Genomic DNA, 20,525 nt, shown 5'->3' on the forward strand with positions numbered 1-20,525 from the left:
TCTCTAGACGGTTTAGTGAATTTCATTTACCTCTACAGTTTGATTTATTTAAGTAGTTAGGCTGTTTAATTAGGATTAATTTCATTTGATATGTAGTTTGCCCAATTACTTTTCATTAATCTGATTAGTAAATTAGTGATTCTGTTTTTTTTTTTATTTAATTTTTATAATTATTGGCAGAAGAATGCTGCCTATACAGAGCTAATGTAATTTTTTATTTAATTATATAAAAATAAAATACCGAAAGATAGACTCAATCCACTAAAACAATTTTTATTTAGAAAATTGTGTCTTATTGATGTAAATATGTTTATGTTCTTTTTTATTTGTGCTTATAAGAAATTCAATTTGATTTATTTAGTTCAATTATGCTCTATTTGAATAAAATTCAAATTATTCTAAATTAGATTAGTTTTACAGAAAGCATATTGGTTAATCCAAGATAATAATAGGATATTCAAATTTATATGTTTAGAATCTAATGTTTAAGCTAATAAATTTATAATATTTTAATGTAAATTCAATTCAGCTCAAAACGAATTAAATCATTTTTATAATTCAGTTTAAATTTCAGTTGTAGTTTAATTTAATACAATTTGATTAATCAATTTCCTCGGGATCCAATTTTTCGAGTCTAAATTAGATGAGCACACTTAATTTTTTAATTTTTTATTTAAATTTGGGTATAGAAAGAAATAACAGATTTATAAAAATGATTGTATTGCTCGGCACTTAAGAATGCTCGACGACTTATGGAGCTCGGACGGGCTAACCCGTTCGACCCAAACTCAAGCTTACAAATTTGCAAGTTCATGGTGCATCTCTGAGTTCATAGAGCGTTGCATTCATTATAAACTAACTATTCTCAAGCCTTCAGGCATTTTCATGTACACCTTTTTGGATCGGTTAATGGTTATTCACCTTGAATTCGGATCAATGATCATCCAAACTCCAACATGACATTGCAATGGTACGATGTATAGTGTGATTAGTAAAGGATATCTTAGCTCAAGTGAAATCCTCTTTAGTGGATTCATTAGACTCGATTGCACACAACCATGCACACCGACAGAGACGCAACTTCATCTCGTGCTCTATCACGAACCCTAGCAAGGTTAAACTCAAGATAAGCCATTAGCTTTGGAATAGGCAAAGCCTTGGCTACAACTACAAGACAACATAATGGTAGGAAGCATTGATGGCAACAGCTGGCTAATTGGATTATTGACTAAGAATCTAATCATCATTATTAGCATTCAACCACCAAACGCTGCAACAATACAATTCTCCAAACTGCCCCCGGTAATCAAAGGATAAATTTAAGGTTGAATCTAAGATACGGAACACTGTTGAGGATTTTTCCTCCAGTAAAAAGTAGATCTACAGATACTGATCACTTTAGGCACTTCATGATTTACCCTATTTTCCTTATCTCCAGGATTAATCGATTTGGAAAGCTCTATATATTAATACTATTCACCAAACTTAATTGGAAGGGTTTTCCCATCTTGTCTGTCCTCTATAATTGAAGCAATCCCATTAATAATCTCCAAGTCCAACTCATGCCTCCACACCTGTTCAGACAATTTGGAAAACAAAACAACATTTTTGGAATGCAATCAACACACAAACAGTGCCTTGGGTGACAATCGACTCTTAGTGATTTTGAACTAGATCATGATATACTTTAATTAAGGGTTGAAATCATTGAAGAGTGAACAAGACAATGACTTAGAACATTGCTTGTATTATGGAGAGAAAGAACTAGCATAAGATCTCATAACTGGTCAAAATTTCTTTCTTTTTTTATAAATTTTTTTGATCTGAATATTGATTCATTTATTTCTTGCGAAAGTTGATTAAGAAGCAAAATGGTTGCTAAACAATGGCTAGTCTTATTTGAGTACAAAGGTTGAAGCTTGGGTTCCGGCGACTCCTTCTTACGCTTACCTTCGCTCACCTTCGTGTTTTATTTGCGGTGGCGGAGCTTCACCGGGCCGCTGTGGAGAGGTAGCTGCTCTGCCGCGCGAGTGACCGGCGGCTGGGGGTGCCGCCGCCCTCTTCCACATCCCGGCGAGGGCTGCTCGGCGTGGCCCGCGGCGAGTCGAGGCTCCGGCGGAGGAGCTGCCGCATGGCGGCGATCATGGGCTCCGCGGTGTCGACAGGCGGACCGGCGGCGCGGAAGCTCTCGGAGAAGCTCATGTGGCGGCTGAGCGCCTCCTCGGTGGAGATCCACCTCCCGGCGCGGCCGATTTCGTCCTCGACCGCCTCGCCGCATAGACCGCACACCCAACGCCCGCCGAACCGCTCCCGGACCGACTCGACGTACTCCGGCGTGCAGTCCTCCGTCAGCCCGCAGCACGCGCACGCCGCCGAGATGACCTCCGTCCGCGTCTCCGCCTCGCCTCCTCCGGGCCACGACTTGTCCGACATCCCTAAAAATCCGACCTTTGACCACGAATCGAGAACCCCGGAACAAGAGAAACCGGCGATCGGAATCGGAAAATATCCAGGGGGTAAAGGTCTAAGGTGGGAACTTTATTGGAAGACGAAGCAAACAGGAAGCCGGCGATTACGATGCCGCTCTTCCTCGCCCAAGGGAGGTGGCAGCTCGAGAACGGTGTCGCCTCCGATGGCGGCGCCGCCTCGCCGGAAGGAGGAGACCTTATTAGAATCCGGAAGCGGGGATTGAAGAAGCGTAGGTAATATGTGAAAGGAATAGGGCATTTTATTTGCTATACAAAATTTCAATTTGCTCCTAGACTTTTCAAACTTTTCAACTACTGCCCTAGACGTTAAAAAATCACATTTTTTCCTTCGTCAATTTGGAGGGTTAAGATGCAGTGACATTGAGAAATTCTGAATTTCAGGGGGCGTAGTAAATTTTTCTCTGTTTGTTAATTACGTGGGATGACGAAGAGAGAGGAGGGGCCAATGATTAGGGGGCAATGCATTGGGCCCACACGGCGGGATGGGTACACGTCAGCTGACCGATCCAGCTGGACATATCTGTACGGATCCCACACGGTAATAAATTAACTCTGATTAATCATTTTTGTGTAAAAAAAAAAATGATAAATTACAAGTTACTCACTTGAGAAAATGAGAGTTTTGTATATACAAAATTTTTAACATTTTACTAAACATACGCAAGTTTCGATATTATCGAAATCAGAAATTCTACTTTTATATTATTCAAATCACTTATCATATCTCTAAAATACTCCGCTCTTTCTCGATGATCAATAAGGAACTTCGAACGAAACTAGTTAACAAAATTATAGAACTCTAAATTATTATATTCTTTTAAACCTTTCTAAATGTGTGTGTATACACCTTGAATATCCATGGAATATATTGACATAAAATTATTCCATCGGTATTTATCGACGGAATCTTATTTTCGTCAGAATATGCTGATGGAATCGTATTCTGTCGATATTTTCCAACGGAAATAGGATTCCATTGAGAAATTATCATAGCTAGGTGGATAATTAACGAGCTCTACTGATAGAATGTTATTTCCATAGGTATTTTTTTTTGATAGAATTATATTTCTATCGGGAAATACTGACGAAACCACATTTCGTTGGTAAGTCCAATTGAAAAATTAGGACACAATCTTGATTTTTCTTATGCGCACGACTTCTTGATCGATTGCTAGCTCACAACTGTTGACAGTGAGCTTGGTTGCAGTTGGTAACATGGCCGCCGCTGGCAACATGGTCGGTCGCCAGAACATAGGTGGTGGCTTGGCCGACTGCCAGCTTGCGATCGGTAGCTTGGCCGACTATAGCTTGGGCGACCACCATCTGTTGGCCACGAGCTTGTTTACGGCTAGCAGCGTGGCCAACCGCTAGCATGCGACCGACAGCTTGGCCGGCTGTGAGCCTGCTGCCACTAGCTTGGTCCTATTGCCCACCAACTTGCAATTATAAGCTCGGCCTACCGCCAGCTCGCAGCTACAAGTTCGGTCCGCCACAAGCTTAGCTGTTCCTTTGTTGTGATTGTTTATGATTCATTTTAGTTATTTTTTTATTTTGTAGTATACTGTATTTATTGCTCTTCTTCGGCTGGACAACTCATCTTCATGTATAATTTATTAAACAATACATACATGCTATTTGACATAGTTGAATTAGATGTTAGTTAAATTATTATTTTGATCTATAATATGATATAGTCATTTTGTTATTTTAGTGTCAGTATATTTACGTCTATGTTAATTTTAGAGCTCATTATCTTTAGTTGAAACATGAAAGATAGTGTCTTATTTGAAATCTTGGTATCTAGGTTTTTTTTGTGATTTAGGTTGATACATACTACAAGTTCAATATATAGGAAAACAAATTATATTTTTAATTCTCAATTTAATAGTTTTAGCAACCCATATACTTTATAACAAATTGTATGAAATTATATTCTCATTAGGTAACAATGTATATAAACAAAGTCTAACGACCCGCCTCCTACTGACTAGGGTGCGAGGCCGGACCGTCACATTATGCTGTGCTAAGCTATATCCATAACCATTACTAAGTCTAGGTGCGGAAAAACTGTACCAATTTAAAACTTTGCTATACTAATACAAGTTCTTGGTACTATATGTGCTAAGGGATGCAATCTAAGGTATACATGGTATATCCTACATCCCCTATGGTCAAGAAACTGAATTACAAGGTCCCTTGGTCGAAACCCAACTTCTCAATCGATCCAGATTGAACTCAATCGATTGCAAGCTGTTGGATCGATCCATGGATCGATTCAGATCACTACTGTGCTCGGGGTAATAATCTGGATCGATCGGCTGATCGATCCAGACTGGCTGATCGATCCAGACTGGCCAATCGATCTAGTGATCAATTCCAGAATTTTCTGTTTGTGACAGGACGCGACTGGATCGATCGGCTGATCGATCAAGAAGCTTACTGTTCGCGGAACCAGGCTCCCAATCGATCCGCTGATCGATCGGGGTTTCTGATTTCACAGTAAAACTCTGATTTCAGCACTGTTTCGTGCCAAACTCACCTACAAGAGTTCTATAATAGCTGGGAACATACTAATAACACATAACTAGGAGTATGAGCATAAGTACTAACAATCTAAACAAGTCTTTCATGATTCAAGGCATTAAAATAACTAGAAATGCGGCAAATAACTCTATATAAGAACTAAGTTCTTTAGTTTGCTAATTTCCCCAAAGATCTTCATTCCAGGTTCCTTCCACACACATCTTCATCGCATTGACCTTCAGCCTCCGCTAGTCCATCTTCCTTTTTCCTTTATCTGCAGTATAGGGAAAAGAAGTATCTGTAAGCTTTCGCTTAGTAAGAAACCATCTACCTCACAAAACATGCACGCGATGCAATTTATGCTTTTAAAACATGATATTTGAAATATGTGCTGAATATGTTAAAACATGACATATCATCATACAAACATAGAAGCCATAAGCTAAACATGACTATAATTGAAATGTTATTATGAAGAGACTAAACTGAAACATACTGAGCTAAACTAAAGCTAAATTAGAACTGATTTTTAAAATATAATCACCTGATTGATTTGTGAGCTTGAAAGCTATTATCATACTAGGTAAAAATACATAATCATGCTGCTGATGGGCCCGTCAACTGTACTTGCTGTGCGCGCATCCCTAACTAGACCCGGGGTTACAAATCCCGAATTTAGTAGGGTTTACTAGGTTATCTAAACCTAGGGACGACTGTGGGAGCCCAATCCAAGGATATCTAGTCCGGTACAGTGTCACTGAGTACAATAAAATACTGTTTCATAAGTTAATAGTTCTTATCTTACTATTCCCCGGTTATCTGAACCTAGAACTAGGTTATCTGAACCTAGAGGCGACTGTGGGAGCCCACCCATTGGACCGTAGTCCCATATCAGCTGTAGCAAGACTAAATTCATGCTATAAAATGCTTCTACTGCATTTTCTAAGATATTAAAATGCTTCTGGTAGCATTTAACTGAGCTAGACATTCTATTAAACACTTGGGGTGCACTAGAACACACCCTACAACTGAAAATCTGTATATGGCTAATCTAAGAGAATACAATCGTACGAAAACTACCTATACTGCAGGTGAGGGGTTTCTTATCTCCTGCTCGAAGTTTCTTACGATTCTAGTCGTTAGGTTTCCGGTGGAGAAGATTCCTTCGGCGATTTGTTCCTTACGTCTACATGTTCCTCTCGCGGAGAGGAGCGTCCTCGTATCCGAGATGTCGCCGGAAGAAGCCCTTATGACCCTAGGGATGGAACCCTAGGCTTGCTTGTGGTTGGCGCCGAGAGAATGAGGGAGAGAAGAGGGTTCGACGGGATTAGGTTGAGGGGAGGAATAGTCACGATCCCAAAATAACTCCTCACTTAATTATTTTCCCTATTTATATTAAGTGGTTAATTCGCCCAACTTAAGTATAAATATAATTGATTTCCTCTTCTTTCAGCACGGCCCTGCTAGGTTCACTTGGTTACTAGAATCCACCATAAGTTGTAGGACCCAATAGGTCTCGGGTTCAATTCCCGCGTAGGCTATTTTATGATTCTATTTATTTTTACTACTTCTGTTACTCTAAAAATTCTGTAAAAATATCCTAAAATTTCAGAAAAATACTAGGATATTTCTAATAATTATTTTGAGAATTTTCGAGCGTTACATAAAGCTTAACTGTACAATCAATTATAAAATGAATTTATTAGAGATGATTTTGTTATTGAATGATCCTGCCCTGAAGCTGAGTAGATGGCCATCGGGGAACAACATTGAGGTGACTCTTCGTCTACACTGATACTCCCTCGCTCCTGCAACCACAAGTCGTTAGTGCCAAGCCGGGAGGGGGTTCCTGGCGACGGCCCTCCAACGCTCAAGTCACACACCGGCAAGTGAAGAAAACAGAGGAAGCAAAGAAGTAAATGGTGGTTCCAAAGGACGTATGCGCGTACCCCCTGCGGATGGCTACTTCCCTCCTTATATAGAGCTTCGACGGGTTGACTACACGCTTCCCGGGCGGATGCGCATCCCCAAACTTTCCCCAAAAGCTAACATCGAGAAAGGATCCCTGACATCTTACCATAATGGGGCGAACACATCTTTGTCAAGGCGGCGGAATCTTCTTCCGTACGATTTTCTGTCCATCCGCGCCGTCAGCCGGCGGCATCGACTCCCAAAAGGATGTTGGCACGTATCCCCCATCTTATTTGTCGGCTGTTAGTCTGATTGGACTTCCCTTGATCGATCCGGCCGACCAACTCTTTGACCTCATACGAGTATATCTAGACCGATCGACTTGAGTGCCTCTGGTCTCGGTGCATTGTAGGCTCAGCCAACCCTCTTTGAACTCTTCCGGCCGATCGGGTTGTAGGCTTGGCCCACCTTCTCCGAACTCTTCCGGTCGATCGGGTTGTAGGCTTGGCCCACCTTCTCCGAACTCTTCCGGCCGATCGGATTGTAGGCTTGGCCTACCTTCTCCGAACTCTCCCGACCGATCGGATTGTAGGGACTTCAGCTCGGCTAGTCTCTTAGTTGACCACCTCTTGACTTTGACGACCACCCAAGCGTTGAACTTCCTTGGAGGTGGCCCCTCCTGGGTTATCACCGAATCATTGAACTTGAACAATTTGTGAATTTTACTAAGATTTATCCATAATGTATGAATGATGTCGAGTTACAGTGTTCATGTAATCATTACAAATGTAGAAATATAGTCTTCCGTGATGAGGATACCGTGAAAGTACATATATGTAGAAATAGTTTTATGCTAAAATACTACAATTGATACTATCACCAAGAGCCCTATTTATATGAACCAATTGGACATTATGGTGGTTCATAATCTGGCACAACTATTACTATGCATGAATCATCAATTAATGATATTACAATGTAATAAATGGTTCACGATGCGATGAATGCAAGTTGATTATTCCAATATAGATTAAATACCAACATTTGAATATTAGCAATTATATAAAATGTTAAAAGACTAATAAAAAAGAAATGTGGTAAGATATTCCTTCTAGTCATTCTTAACTATCAGCTACTGTAAAGTTATTAAATATGAAAGTAGAATATCATTTCTTAGAAAAATATTATGATGACATATGTCAATTGATGTCAGAGTTGCTCAATGTTGATAACATAATGATTGATAGATTCTACAGTACAAAAAAAAATAGTTAGAGGTTTAGGTTTATCTATAGAGAAAATTGATTGTTGTATAAATAATTGCATGATATTTTGAAATGAAGACAACAAACTGATTGAACGTAGAATCTATATTCACCCTCATTATAAGCATCGTACTCACATATAGAGAAGAAGAAGAAAAATATTGCTTGGAAAGTGATGTATTACTTTTTGTTAACTGTTAGACTTTAACGCTTGTATAAATCTGTCCCTACAACTTTCCACATGATGTGATATCATAGGCATGAGCATGAAAGAGGTATAATGTGTTATCCTTATGATTCTTCTGCATGGAAACATCTTGATTCTGTATTTCTCCCCTTTGCAATTGAACCACGTAATATGAGATTGAGACTTTCTGTAGATGAATTTTAGCCATTTGGTCGGGACAGCAATATTCATCTTGACTAGTTATATTAACACCGTACAATTTACTACCATAGATGTGCTTATTTCTAGTGTAACCAATGCTAAAGAAAAGATAGGTATTTTTGTAGAACCGTTAGATTCGATAGAGGGGGGGGGGGGGGTGAATATCGATTCGAAAAATACAGAGTATAAATACGCAGCGGAAAAGTAAATGAACACAGTAGTTTTTTACTTCGTTCGGAGCCTGTGACGACTCCTACTCGAAGGCCCGTGGTCCTTGACCACTTTCGTTGGGCAATCACTAGCAATTCGAATATAGTTACAAGATGAATACAGAAAATGCTAATGAAACAAAGTAATACCGACAAAAAAGTAAACTAAAAACCGAATGAGTACTTTGTCGTAGCTTTATCAGCGTCGCAGTAACGTAGAGCAGCAAGACCAGCAGTAGAAGAGTTCTCAGATTGATTGATTGGTTCTGAAGCTCCTATCTGGGGCTTCTTTTATATGCTGTTCCAGGCGCCTGGATCCCTTCCGGGCGCCTGGAATGTGACGTAGCTGCACAAACCATGATGCTCCACGTGGCGACGACTCGGCTGGATAGAATTCGCCTTCCGGGCGCCCGGACCACCTTGTTCCAGAAAACTCCCTTTTCCTGCAAAACAAAGTTAGTCCGAGGCAAATGTATATCCTGTAAAATAGATTGTCAGCACAGTTAAGGTTCAACAGATAATTAAAAAGAGTATGACTTAGATTCCGTCTTTCCGAGATCGGAATCTAGTCACGATCTCGACTTAGATATCCGAAATGGATCTAAGCCGGATCGGCGCCTAATGTTCCCTTCCCGAGAACGCGTCCTCACAGTCACTCCCTTCCAGTGACTTACCTTGCTTACCTGCCAGACGTCCGGTCAGCCCGTCGACCCGTCTGGACTTCTCGCCAAGCGTCCGGTCAGCCCGTCGACCCGCTTGGACTTCTCGCCAGCTATCCGGTCAGCCCGTCGACCTAGCCAAGCGTCCGGTCAGCCAGTCGACCCGCTTGGACTTCTCGCCAGCTATCCGGTCAGCCCGTCGACCTAGCTGGACTTCGTGCCAGACATCCGGTCAGCCCGTCGACCTGTCTGGACTTTTCCTGCACACTTGATCAAAGTGTCAGACAACAACACAACTAACTTAACCTATTTGTCATTCATCAAAACCTGGGTTAGACCGTTAGTGCTACCCGCACCAACAATCTCCCCCTTTTTGATGGAATAACAACCTGGTTAAGTTAGTGAAAACATATGCAAGAAACAACATGCATTTATGTGGTTTTAAAGTTTGTTAGTTTGTATTTTCAAATTGGTTTAGCTAACTTAACCACCTAACCCTCCTTCCCCTTTGGCATTCATCAAAAAATGAACAAAGGTAAACAATCATAGTGAAGAGTTACTGTAACAGGTAATCAAATTTTGAAAGATATCTAGGTTTGGTTCAAAATTTGAAAGATAAAAGTGCAATTTTTAACACCAAGTTAAAAAAATAGTCAAGTTGACTTGGGGGAGACAAGTAGTTTTGAAAAGTATAAATTTAAAGTTAATCAAGTTTAACTTTCAAGCGTGTGGAAATTTTCAAAATAGGTTTTTCAAATTTTTATCTACTTTTCAAAAAAGTAAGTTTTTCAACTTTGATTTTTCAAACCAAAAAAAAATTAAGTAATTTTTCAAGAAAAAATTTTTTTGTCAAAAATTAATTTTTAAGGCTAATTTGATAAGAACTAAATTTTGAAATAGTTAACTTTTCAAATCAGGTTTGAAAATCAGGTGGGATTAAACTTTCATATTTTTCAAATATTTAGTTAAATTTAACTTTTTGTAAATCAATGTTCAAACATATGTTAGGTTTTAAAAAGCATTTTTCAAACACACAAAATTTGAGTTAATTCTCCCCCTGAACTTGATACTTAACTCTAACCAGCTGTCTAACCAATTAGGTACTAACTAACTATCAGAAGATAGTAGCTTTCACTTGGTTAGTCAGATTAAGTTAATTATAACCAGTCAGTGTTTGACTTGACTGATGAACTTTAATCTGATTAATATCTGAATTGTATTTAACGTCTAGACTTATGCTGATGCACTGGAATAAGCATCTTAAGTCTAGACAGTTGGCCTATGCATCTCACCCCTTTCTATGTTTATCAAATACAAGCAAGGTAAACCTAAGGTGTTGGTGAGATGCTCAAGAACTAGACCTATGAGTACATGCTTTCTAAGGATTCAAAACTAGTCTAAGGCCAAAACTGTTTTTGAAAGTCTAAAAATGGAAAGTTTGAAAACAAACAAGTTTAGCCTATAAGTTGGTAAAATCATTTTTTAAAGTATTTTTGAAAGATCCTAGTCTATTAAGCACATCCCTAATTTTCGTCGTAAGTTGCTAAATTCACTTTCAGGGAGAGGTTTTGTAATAATGTCAGCTAAATTTGATTTGGACTCAATATATTTGAGTTCAATATCGCCTTTAGTAACATGATCCCTGATGAAGTGGTGTCTAATTTCAATATGTTTGGTTCTTGAATGGTGCACAGGATTTTTGGTTAAGTTAATTGAACTTATATTGTCAATTAATACTTTTACATTTGTGATATTTAAGTTAAAATCTTTTAGAGTATGCATCATCCATAATATTTGTGCAACACATTCGCCTATAGCTATGTATTCTGACTCAGTTGTAGACAGAGCAACACAATGTTGCTTTCTACTAAACCAGCTAACAAGTGATGCACCTAATAATTGGCATCCACCACTTGTGCTTTTGCGGTCTAATTTACATCCAACATAATCTGAGTCAGAATACCCTATTAGTTCAAAATTATTTGTCCTAGGATACCAGATTCCTACATTTGTTGTTCCTTTAAGATATCTAAAAATTCTTTTAACCTGTGTCAAATGGGATTCCTTAGCACAAGTTTGGTATCTAGCACACATACTAACTGCAAATAAAATATCAGGTCGGCTTGCAGTTAAGTACAGTAGGCTACCTATTGCACTTCTATAATATTTTAAATCAATTGGTTTTCCATTTGGGTCACTATCTAAGATTGTGTTTACAGCCATCGGTGTTTTTATTTCTTTTGTATTTTCCATTCTGAATTTTTTAAGTAATTCTTTGGTGTATTTATGTTGAGAAATATAGTTTCCTTCATTTGTTTGTTTGATTTGTAATCCTAAGAAATAGGTTAGTTTTCCCACTAAGCTCATTTCAAATTCTTTTTCCATTAGATTAATAAATTTTTCTAAAAATTCTGAATTTGTTGAGCCAAATATTATGTCATCCACGTATATTTGTGCAATAAATATGTTTGTATTTAATGATTTAACAAACAAGGTTGAGTCAATTTGACCTTGTTTGAATCCTTTAGATGTTAGGTAAGATGTTAGCCTCTCATACCACGCCCTGGGTGCTTGTTTAAGTCCATATAGGGCTTTCTTTAATTTAAAAACATAATCAGGGTGTTCTAAGTTTTCAAAACCGGGAGGTCAACCTACATAAACTTCTTCTTTGATTAGTCCATTAAGAAAGGCGACTTAACATCCATTTAGTATAGTTTAAATCCCTTTGCTGCATAACTTAGTAACATTCTAATGGATTCTAATCTGGCCCATATGTTTCACCATAGTCAAGTCCTTCAACTTGACTAAATCCTTTGGCAACCAAACTTAGCCTTATTTCTAGTAATTTCCCATTTTCACTTAGTTTGTTTCGAATACCCATTTTGTTTCTATTATTTTCTTATTCTTAGGTGGTGGGACTAGGTCCCAGACCTCATTACGCTCAAATTGGGCTAGTTCTTCTTGCATAGCTATAATCCAATCTGGGTCTAGTAGGGATTCATCCACAGTTTTAGGTTCTATTTTTGAAATTAATGAAATTTGACTTAGGTTTCTAAAAGATGATCTGGTTTGAACTCTTAAGTCTGGGTCACCAATTATTTGATCAGTTGGATGATTTGAGTTTACCCTTATTGTTTTAGGAGGTTGATTCTCTTGATGTTGTTCCTCTTCTTCATGACTTAGAGTTTGGTTGATTTCTGGAACAAACTCCGATGGTTGTGTAGGTTCTATGTCTTGTTTAGTTTCTTTAAATTTTACATTAGTAGTTTCTTCAATTTTTAAGGTAACCTTATTATAAATTCTGTAGCATCTACTATTTAGGGAATATCCTACAAAAATTTCATTTTCAATTTTAGAGATGAATTTTCCTAAGTGTTCTCTTGTATTTAAGATAAAAACTGGGCACCCAAATACCTTAAAGTATTTTAAGTTTAAAATTAAAATTTTGAAATTAATTTTTTTAAGTTAAAATTTAAAAATTTTGAAATTAATTTTTAAGTTTAAAATTAAAATTTTGAAATTAATTTTTAAGTTAAAATTAAAAATTTTGAAATTAATTTTTTTTAAGTTAAAATTTAAAAATTTTGAAATTAAATTTTTTTTAAGTTAAGATTTAAAAATTTTGAAATAAATTTTTTTTTTAAGTTAAAATTTAAAAATTTTGAAATTAATTTTTAAGTTTAAAATTAAAATTTTGAAATTAATTTTTAAGTTAAAATTAAAAATTTTGAAATTAATTTTTTTTAAGTTAAAATTTAAAAATTTTGAAATTAATTTTTAAGTTTAAAATTAAAATTTTGAAATTAATTTTTAAGTTTAAAATTAAAATTTTGAAATTAATTTTTAAGTTAAAATTTTGAAATTAATTTTTAAGTTAAAATTTTGAAATTAATTTTTAAGTTAAAATTAAAAATTTTGAAATTAATTTTTAAGTTTAAAATTAAAATTTTGAAATTAATTTTTAAAAAAATTTTGAAATTAAAATTTAAGCCTTATTCATCTCACCCGATCTATATTATCAATCAGAGAATCCTATGATTTTGCGAGATGAAATTGGTTTGATTACAGAGTTTTGGTTTAACTTGTGTTAGATTCAGACTTAGCTTTGGTTTCCACAAATAGGCATTTTTCGGATAAACTTCTAAGCTTGGTGAGTCACAAGGACATCATTAGAAGTAACCAACCTTTCGAGGTTTTCCGAATAGTCCTATCCACGGAACTTAGTACTAAATCTTGGTCTAACTGGTTATGATTCGTTTAAGGGTAGCTTCGGTCAGTTCCACTTGGCCAAATGCACCAGATCGAAACCATATCTTTCTAGACATGCGATGCCCAAGTTTCTCTAACGTACTATCATCCAAAAATTTCACCAGTACCATGATTCAAGTTAAACTTGATCTCTTTTTAACTAATCCTAATTACCCTGCCGGGTTAGTTAGTTTTGGGTTACCCTGTCGGGTAGGTTAGTTTTGGAGGTGCCAGCTATTCTGGAGCCTCCCCCTGAATTATTGGCCATTAATTTAGATTTTGGATTTAGGCTTGTGTCGATTCTTTTTATAGTTATGATTAACTTGTTGATAATTTTGTTGATTTTCAAACTGTTTAGATTTTGAATTTGATTTAGGTTTGTATTTTGGATTTTGGTTTGGTTTATTCGATTTTATATAATGTATTTTTTCTTTAGGTATATAATATTGATTAAGTCCTACTTGCGTGGTCAGACACGCTTTCGGAACCCAAGCTAAATTGGTTGATTTGTATTGGGTTATTAATGAGTTGAAAGTTTTATTTGAATTCGACTTATATCCTAGTCCGATTTTATTATAACATGCTTTTTGATTATTTAGGATTAAGTCTAAATTTTTTGATCTTGTTGTGAATTTTTCTAACATCTCTTTTAAATTGTTTATTTTATTTTTTAATGATAAATTCTCTTCCTCAAGTGTTAGATCTTGAGTTGGATTCGAATTCTTTAATTGTTCCTTGAGGTTTTGATTTTCCTCAAGAAGTGATTTGTTTTCATTTTCTAATTTAGTTAATTTATTATTTAAACAGGAAATAATTCTAAAATTTTTTTTGTTTAAATTAAAGTATACCTCATTCGAGCCTTCGGAAACGAGTACGGACTCGTGGCTTGTTTCGGGTTCAGACCCGTCTTCATCTTCCGACTCGTCTTTTGTTTCGGCTTCGCGGGCCATCAGTGCGAGGTGGCTCTGATGTTTCTGTTCTTCTTCTTCTGATTCGTCCGAGGAGTCGTCCCACGTTGCTTTGAGTGCTTTCTTTTTTGTTGGCTTTGGTTTGTCGAACTTTAGTTTTGGGCATTCGTTCTTGTAATGTCCCTTTTTGTTGCAGCCGTAGCAAGTCACGTTCTTTTGTTCTGAGGGAGAGCTGATCTTTTGAAGATCCTTTTTGCTGAAGCTCCTCTTTCTCCTGGTGAACATTTTTCTTACCAAGTTCACCAGGTGTTCTTCGTTTTCGGAGTCTTGGTCAGATTCTTCTTCAAATTCAGGCTTGCTTTTCTTTTCTTTGGAGGAACCTGCAAATAGTGCTATACCTTTCTCGGCTCCAGCATTAGTTTGTTCGTGTAATTCTAATTTACAAAACAGCTCGTCTAATTTTAAGTTAGAGAGATTCTTAGAAATTTTGTAGGCATCCACTATTGATGCCCACAAACTATTACGTGGAAAAGCGTTTAAAGCGTACCTTATTAAGTCTCTGTTCTCCATTTGGTGGCCTATTGCATGAAGCCCGTTGAGGATGTCCTTGATCCTCGCGTGTAGTTGATTCGCTGTTTCTCCTTCCTGCATTTTTATATTAAAAATTTTATTTAGAAGCAGGTCTCGTTTTGTTACCTTAGTGTCGCTTGTTCCCTCGTGCAGTTCGATCAGCTTGTCCCATAGCTCTTTAGCGTTTTTGTGTGGACCGACTCTGTTCAGTTCTTCTCTTGTCAATCCGCACTGTAGAGTGTTGATTGCTTTATTCTTGAGATCTGCTGTCCAGTCTTCAGGATCCACTAGATTCCCGGCGTTGTCCACTGGAATTTTGTAAGGTTTCGTAATGCTCATCCACTGGTCGAAGTCTGTTTTGAGGTAGACCTCCATGCGCTTCTTCCAGTAAGGGAAGTCATCCCCGTTGAAGAGTGGAGGTCGCACTGTGCTGAATCCTTCTTGTTGGGACATTCTGTGCACAGGTAAATAACCAAAAAAAATATCCCAAGACTTGGTCTTGGATTAGTAGTGCGGGAAGAGAAAAATAGAAAAAAAAAATCTAGATTCGTGTTGCACTAATTTAAATTGATTAGTGAAATATTAAGTTAACGAAACACCAGTTTTAAAATTAATTATATAAAAAAAAATAAAAACAATTCACCCCCTGTCTGATTGGTGGTTGCACCAAATCAGAGCGGTACCTGCTCTGATACCACTTGTAGGACCGTTAGATTCGATAGAGGGGGGGTGAATATCGATTCGAAAAATACAGAGTATAAATACGCAGCGGAAAAGTAAATGAACACAGTAGTTTTTTACTTCGTTGGGAGCCTGTGGCGACTCCTACTCGAAGGCCCGTGGTCCTTGACCACTTTCGTTGGGCAATCACTAGCAATTCGAATATAGTTACAAGATGAATACAGAAAATGCTAATGAAACAAAGTAATACCGACAAAGAAGTAAACTAAAAACCGAATGAGTACTTTGTCGTAGCTTTATCAGCGTCGCAGTAACGTAGAGCAGCAAGACCAGCAGTAGAAGAGTTCTCAGATTGATTGATTGGTTCTGAAGCTCCTGTCTGGGGCTTCTTTTATATGCTGTTCCAGGCGCCTGGATCCCTTCCGGGCGCTTGGAATGTGACGTAGCTGCACAAACCATGATGCTCCACGTGGCGACGACTCGGCTGGATAGAATTCGCCTTCCGGGCGCCCGGATCCCTTCCGGGCGCCTGGACCTCCGGGCGCCTGGACCACCTTGTTCCAGAAAACTCCCTTTTCCTACAAAACAAAGTTAGTCCGAGGCAAATGTATATCCTGTAAAACAGATTGTCAGCACAGTTAAGGTTCAACAGATAATTAAAAAGAGTATGACTTAGATTCCGTCTTTCCGAGACCGGAATCTAGTCACGATCTCGACTTAGATATCCGAAATGGATCTAAGCCGGATCGACGCCTAATGTTCCCTTCCCGGGAACGCGTCCTCACAGTCACTCCCTTCCAGTGACTTACCTTGCTTACCTGCCAGACGTCCGGTCAGCCCGTCGACCCGTCTGGACTTCTCGCCAAGCGTCCGGTCAGCCCGTCGTCCCGCTTGGACTTCTCGCCAGCTATCCGGTCAGCCCGTCGACCTAGCTGGACTTCTCGCCAAGCGTCCGGTCAGCCCGTCGACCCGCTTGGACTTCTCGCCAGCTATCCCGTCGACCTAGCTGGACTTCGTGCCAGACATCCGGTCAGCCCGTCGACCTGTCTGGACTTTTCCTGCACACTTGATCAAAGTGTCAGACAACAACACAACTAACTTAACCTATTTGTCGTTCATCAAAACCTGGGTTAGACCGTTAGTGCTACCCGCACCAACAATTTTCTTACAACCTCTGATTGTCGAGTTAAATGAATTATGGAATGTAGGGTAGGTGACTTATGATATTGCAAAAAAAAACTAATTTTAGATTGTATGTTGCATTATTATGGACGATCAATGATTTTTCAGCATACTCAATATTATTGGGATGAAACACGGTTTGATAATCACCATAAATTTATTGCATGACAGAGTTTGATGTATTTTCATTACCTTGTAGTGGGAAGGTATCTTGGTTTGATAATCACCATAAATTTTTACTAGTTGATTGCCCTTTTAGGCAAAATAAAAAAAATCTAAAGAATGTTGTAGTCAGAAAACTTCCTTCAATACATAATTTAAATGTGATGTATGTTGAGAAAAATTTCTTCGATAATATTTTCAATACTTTGATGAATGTGTCTAGAAAAATTAAAAACACTACAAAATCATGTGAGAAATTAAAATAATTAGTCAACAAACTAGAGTTGTATCAAAGTAAAAACAACCAATAAATTGTCAAAGGCTTGTTATATATTAGACAAAGATGGTAAACAAGCTTTATGCAGTTGGTTGAAAGAAATCAAATTTCTAGATGGATATGCATCAAATATATATGACTCAATACATAGATATGAACAGGTTAAAGATGTTTAAAATGAAGAATCATGACTGTCATGTATTCATATAAAGACTTATTCCAATAGCTTTTCATGATTTACTTTCCAATAATGTTTGGCAAACACTTACGGAATTGAGTCTGTTTTTTAGAGATTTGACAGTGAGGTATATTATGACAGTTGATATGTTTCAGCTAGAAATAGACATTCCTTTCAAACTATGTAAGCTGGAGTGCATATTTCCACTTAATTTTTTTAATTCAATGGAACATCTACTAGTATATTTACCATACGAGGTACAAATTATTCTTGTGTAGTATAGATGGATGTATCTATTCAAACAGTTTTTGAGGAAATTAAAGAATAATGTTCGTAATAAAGCAAAAGTTGAGGGATCAATATGTAATATTTATCTAGTTGAAGAAACATCTTCTTTCTGCTTATGTTATTTTTCTAATAATGTGAAAATCAGACATTGTAAGTGTACTAGAAATTCTGATGATGCTGAGCCGATAGACCCATCGATGCTTTTTATTTTTGAGTTTTCTGGTAAATCAATGGGTGCATCTGTTTCTAGATGGCTAACTCAACAAGAATACTATGTTACAAGAACATAGATACTCTTAAACTGTGATGAGGTTAAATCCTACATAAACTAAGTTGAATTTTCTAACCAAATATTTATCTCATTTAATTTGTTTGTTTGATATCCCAATCGTCTTCTTTTATAGCTTGTACGAACAACAAGTATATCTACAAAATCCATTAATGTGTGCAAGTGAGGTAGCTAAAAAGTTAGAAGTCGAATTTACATTATAGTTTCAAATGTATGTAATTTAGAGAATTTTTTAATTTTTTTAGTTCAAGTGTATTAAGTCCGGTCCTAATTGGATATCATAACTATTTTTATAGGTGAAAGACTGTAGAATATTAAATGTGCAAGATGATAGGATAATGAATTTTGCATTATGACTCCTCCATAAAATAATGGTGTACTTTAGTTACTATGTTAATGACCTTAAATTCCATGTAGCACAATGAGATTTACGAAAATTAACCTGTAATTCTGGTGTTTGTGTCAAAGTATCTATGGACAACAGTAGCACTGAGTTTGATTACTATGATAGACTTGATGAAATCATAGAGGTTGAATATCCTGCATACTAGTAAAAAAGATATGTGTTGTTCAAATATTCATGGTATGATCCGACCTCAATAACAGATAACAGAATACATCTAAACTACAATTTAGTTGAGGTGCAAATAAAAGGTTCAATAAGTTTGAACATTTCATTTTTGGATACAAGCGGATCAAATTTTATATCTTGAATATTCTATGAACAGAAGAAGATCTAATAAATGATTATCTGTTTATCGAATGAAGTCTCTCTTAACCATAGAAATGTTGAACACCATCACTGCTCAAAACCATGGTGCATTTTAGAGTGGTGAAGTGGAGAGACGTTCAGTTGATTCACAAGTCCAATCTACATCTCAATTACTTGTATATGTTAATGTCACTTACGAGGAGATAGGTGATGGAGAGATATCTAGTAGTGAGGATCTTGTTGAACTAACAGAGTTTACCGATGAAGACTTAAAAACTGTTAATGTTGATTAGTCAGATGTTAATGATGATTAAATATTTGTATTATTGTTAATCAATTAAGTTATGCTTCCATAGTATTTTGTGCTTATATTATTATGTTAGTAAAATTTATTATGATGTGTTGTAATGTTATTTTGTAGATATTATTATGTTATTTTGTAATGTTGTTGGGGACACATCAGTTTTTTTTAGTAATTCAAGTTCATAGATAACTTTATCTATAATATATTTCTCATACCTTATTATTTTTCATACAGTTTTTACTCTTGATGGCCACCGAGTAGTGACATCTATCATAAGAAAAATTTAAAGAAAGAGCAAATTTTACGCTTTTGGTACTACATGGAGGCATGTAGACCAAGAGATGAAGACTTTTTATTATGATGAATTTGTAGTAAGTAAATTTAATATATTTGGTATTATATAATATATTTATTCTTTGATGTACTAAATTTTTGACTTATAATTATAGAAAAAATATACATGGGAGGAAGGTTATGAGGCACAATTTCAGACACTTGGAATATATATTGTGCAAAACTGTATAGAGACCTTCTTTACTATATGAGAAAAAAGGGCATGAACCAGCGTATATTTCAAACAAGATATGGGGTGCATGGACGACCATATGAGTTGTATAAAGGTGGTAGTCAAATTCTAAAAAAACAAAAGCAAATAGAAATACATAATCAGGTGGCCCAAGCATTGAAATCGCTCGACATACGTTAGGATCCAGTTCTATTGTTGAGCATGTCATGGATTTGGCGAGTTTAATTTAAAGTTATACAACTAAATTTTATATTTATTACCAAACTTATATAATTGTGACCCAACTTATTTGTGTATGTTGGAGCGTGATTGGTAAAGTTGTTTTGTCATGAAATGATACCAAAAGAATTTAAGTACTGAACCCCTCTAACTACACTAATGCAGTATAGAAATGACTCAGGTCATTTTCTAATGAATCTAACGATAGGATGGTAATCTAGGATTATTTGTTATTTATGTTTTTAGATTTTTGATATGGAAATGGGAGTTTTGGATTTTGATTCTGAATCTAATAAATTAAAAGCAGAACAAGTAGGAAACTAATCTAATATGCTTGAATGAAATCTAACTAAGTGCCAACAATTAATCTACAATGCATTGTCACTCTACGCAATGAGTTTCACCATCAACATAATTAAATTAAGGTATGAAATAGCAAGTCATAAATGAAATCTTATCTAAAGCAATGAATAAGCTAAGAAAAGAAAGAGCAAGACATATAAGAAGTCTAACTATGGAATTAAATTCAATAAACAT

General features: G+C 36.6%; 1 protein-coding gene across 1 annotated transcript; it reads right to left on the minus strand.

The window, feature by feature from the left end:
• Positions 1-1,989: 1,989 nt before the first annotated feature.
• LOC122043808 lies at positions 1,990-2,433 on the minus strand. Its single transcript, XM_042604385.1, has one exon. The coding sequence runs from the start codon at positions 2,431-2,433 to the stop codon at positions 1,990-1,992; it is 444 nt and encodes a 147-aa protein (XP_042460319.1).
• Positions 2,434-20,525: the final 18,092 nt, after the last annotated feature.

The sequence above is a fragment of the Zingiber officinale genome, chromosome 2A (assembly GCF_018446385.1).
Source record: "Zingiber officinale cultivar Zhangliang chromosome 2A, Zo_v1.1, whole genome shotgun sequence".
In the NCBI taxonomy this organism is placed as follows: domain Eukaryota; kingdom Viridiplantae; phylum Streptophyta; class Magnoliopsida; order Zingiberales; family Zingiberaceae; genus Zingiber; species Zingiber officinale.

Excerpts from the sequence above, each read along its gene's own strand:
- LOC122043808 (XM_042604385.1), bottom strand. The coding sequence starts at position 2,433 with ATGTCGGACAAGTCGTGGCCCGGAGGAGGCGAGGCGGAGACGCGGACG.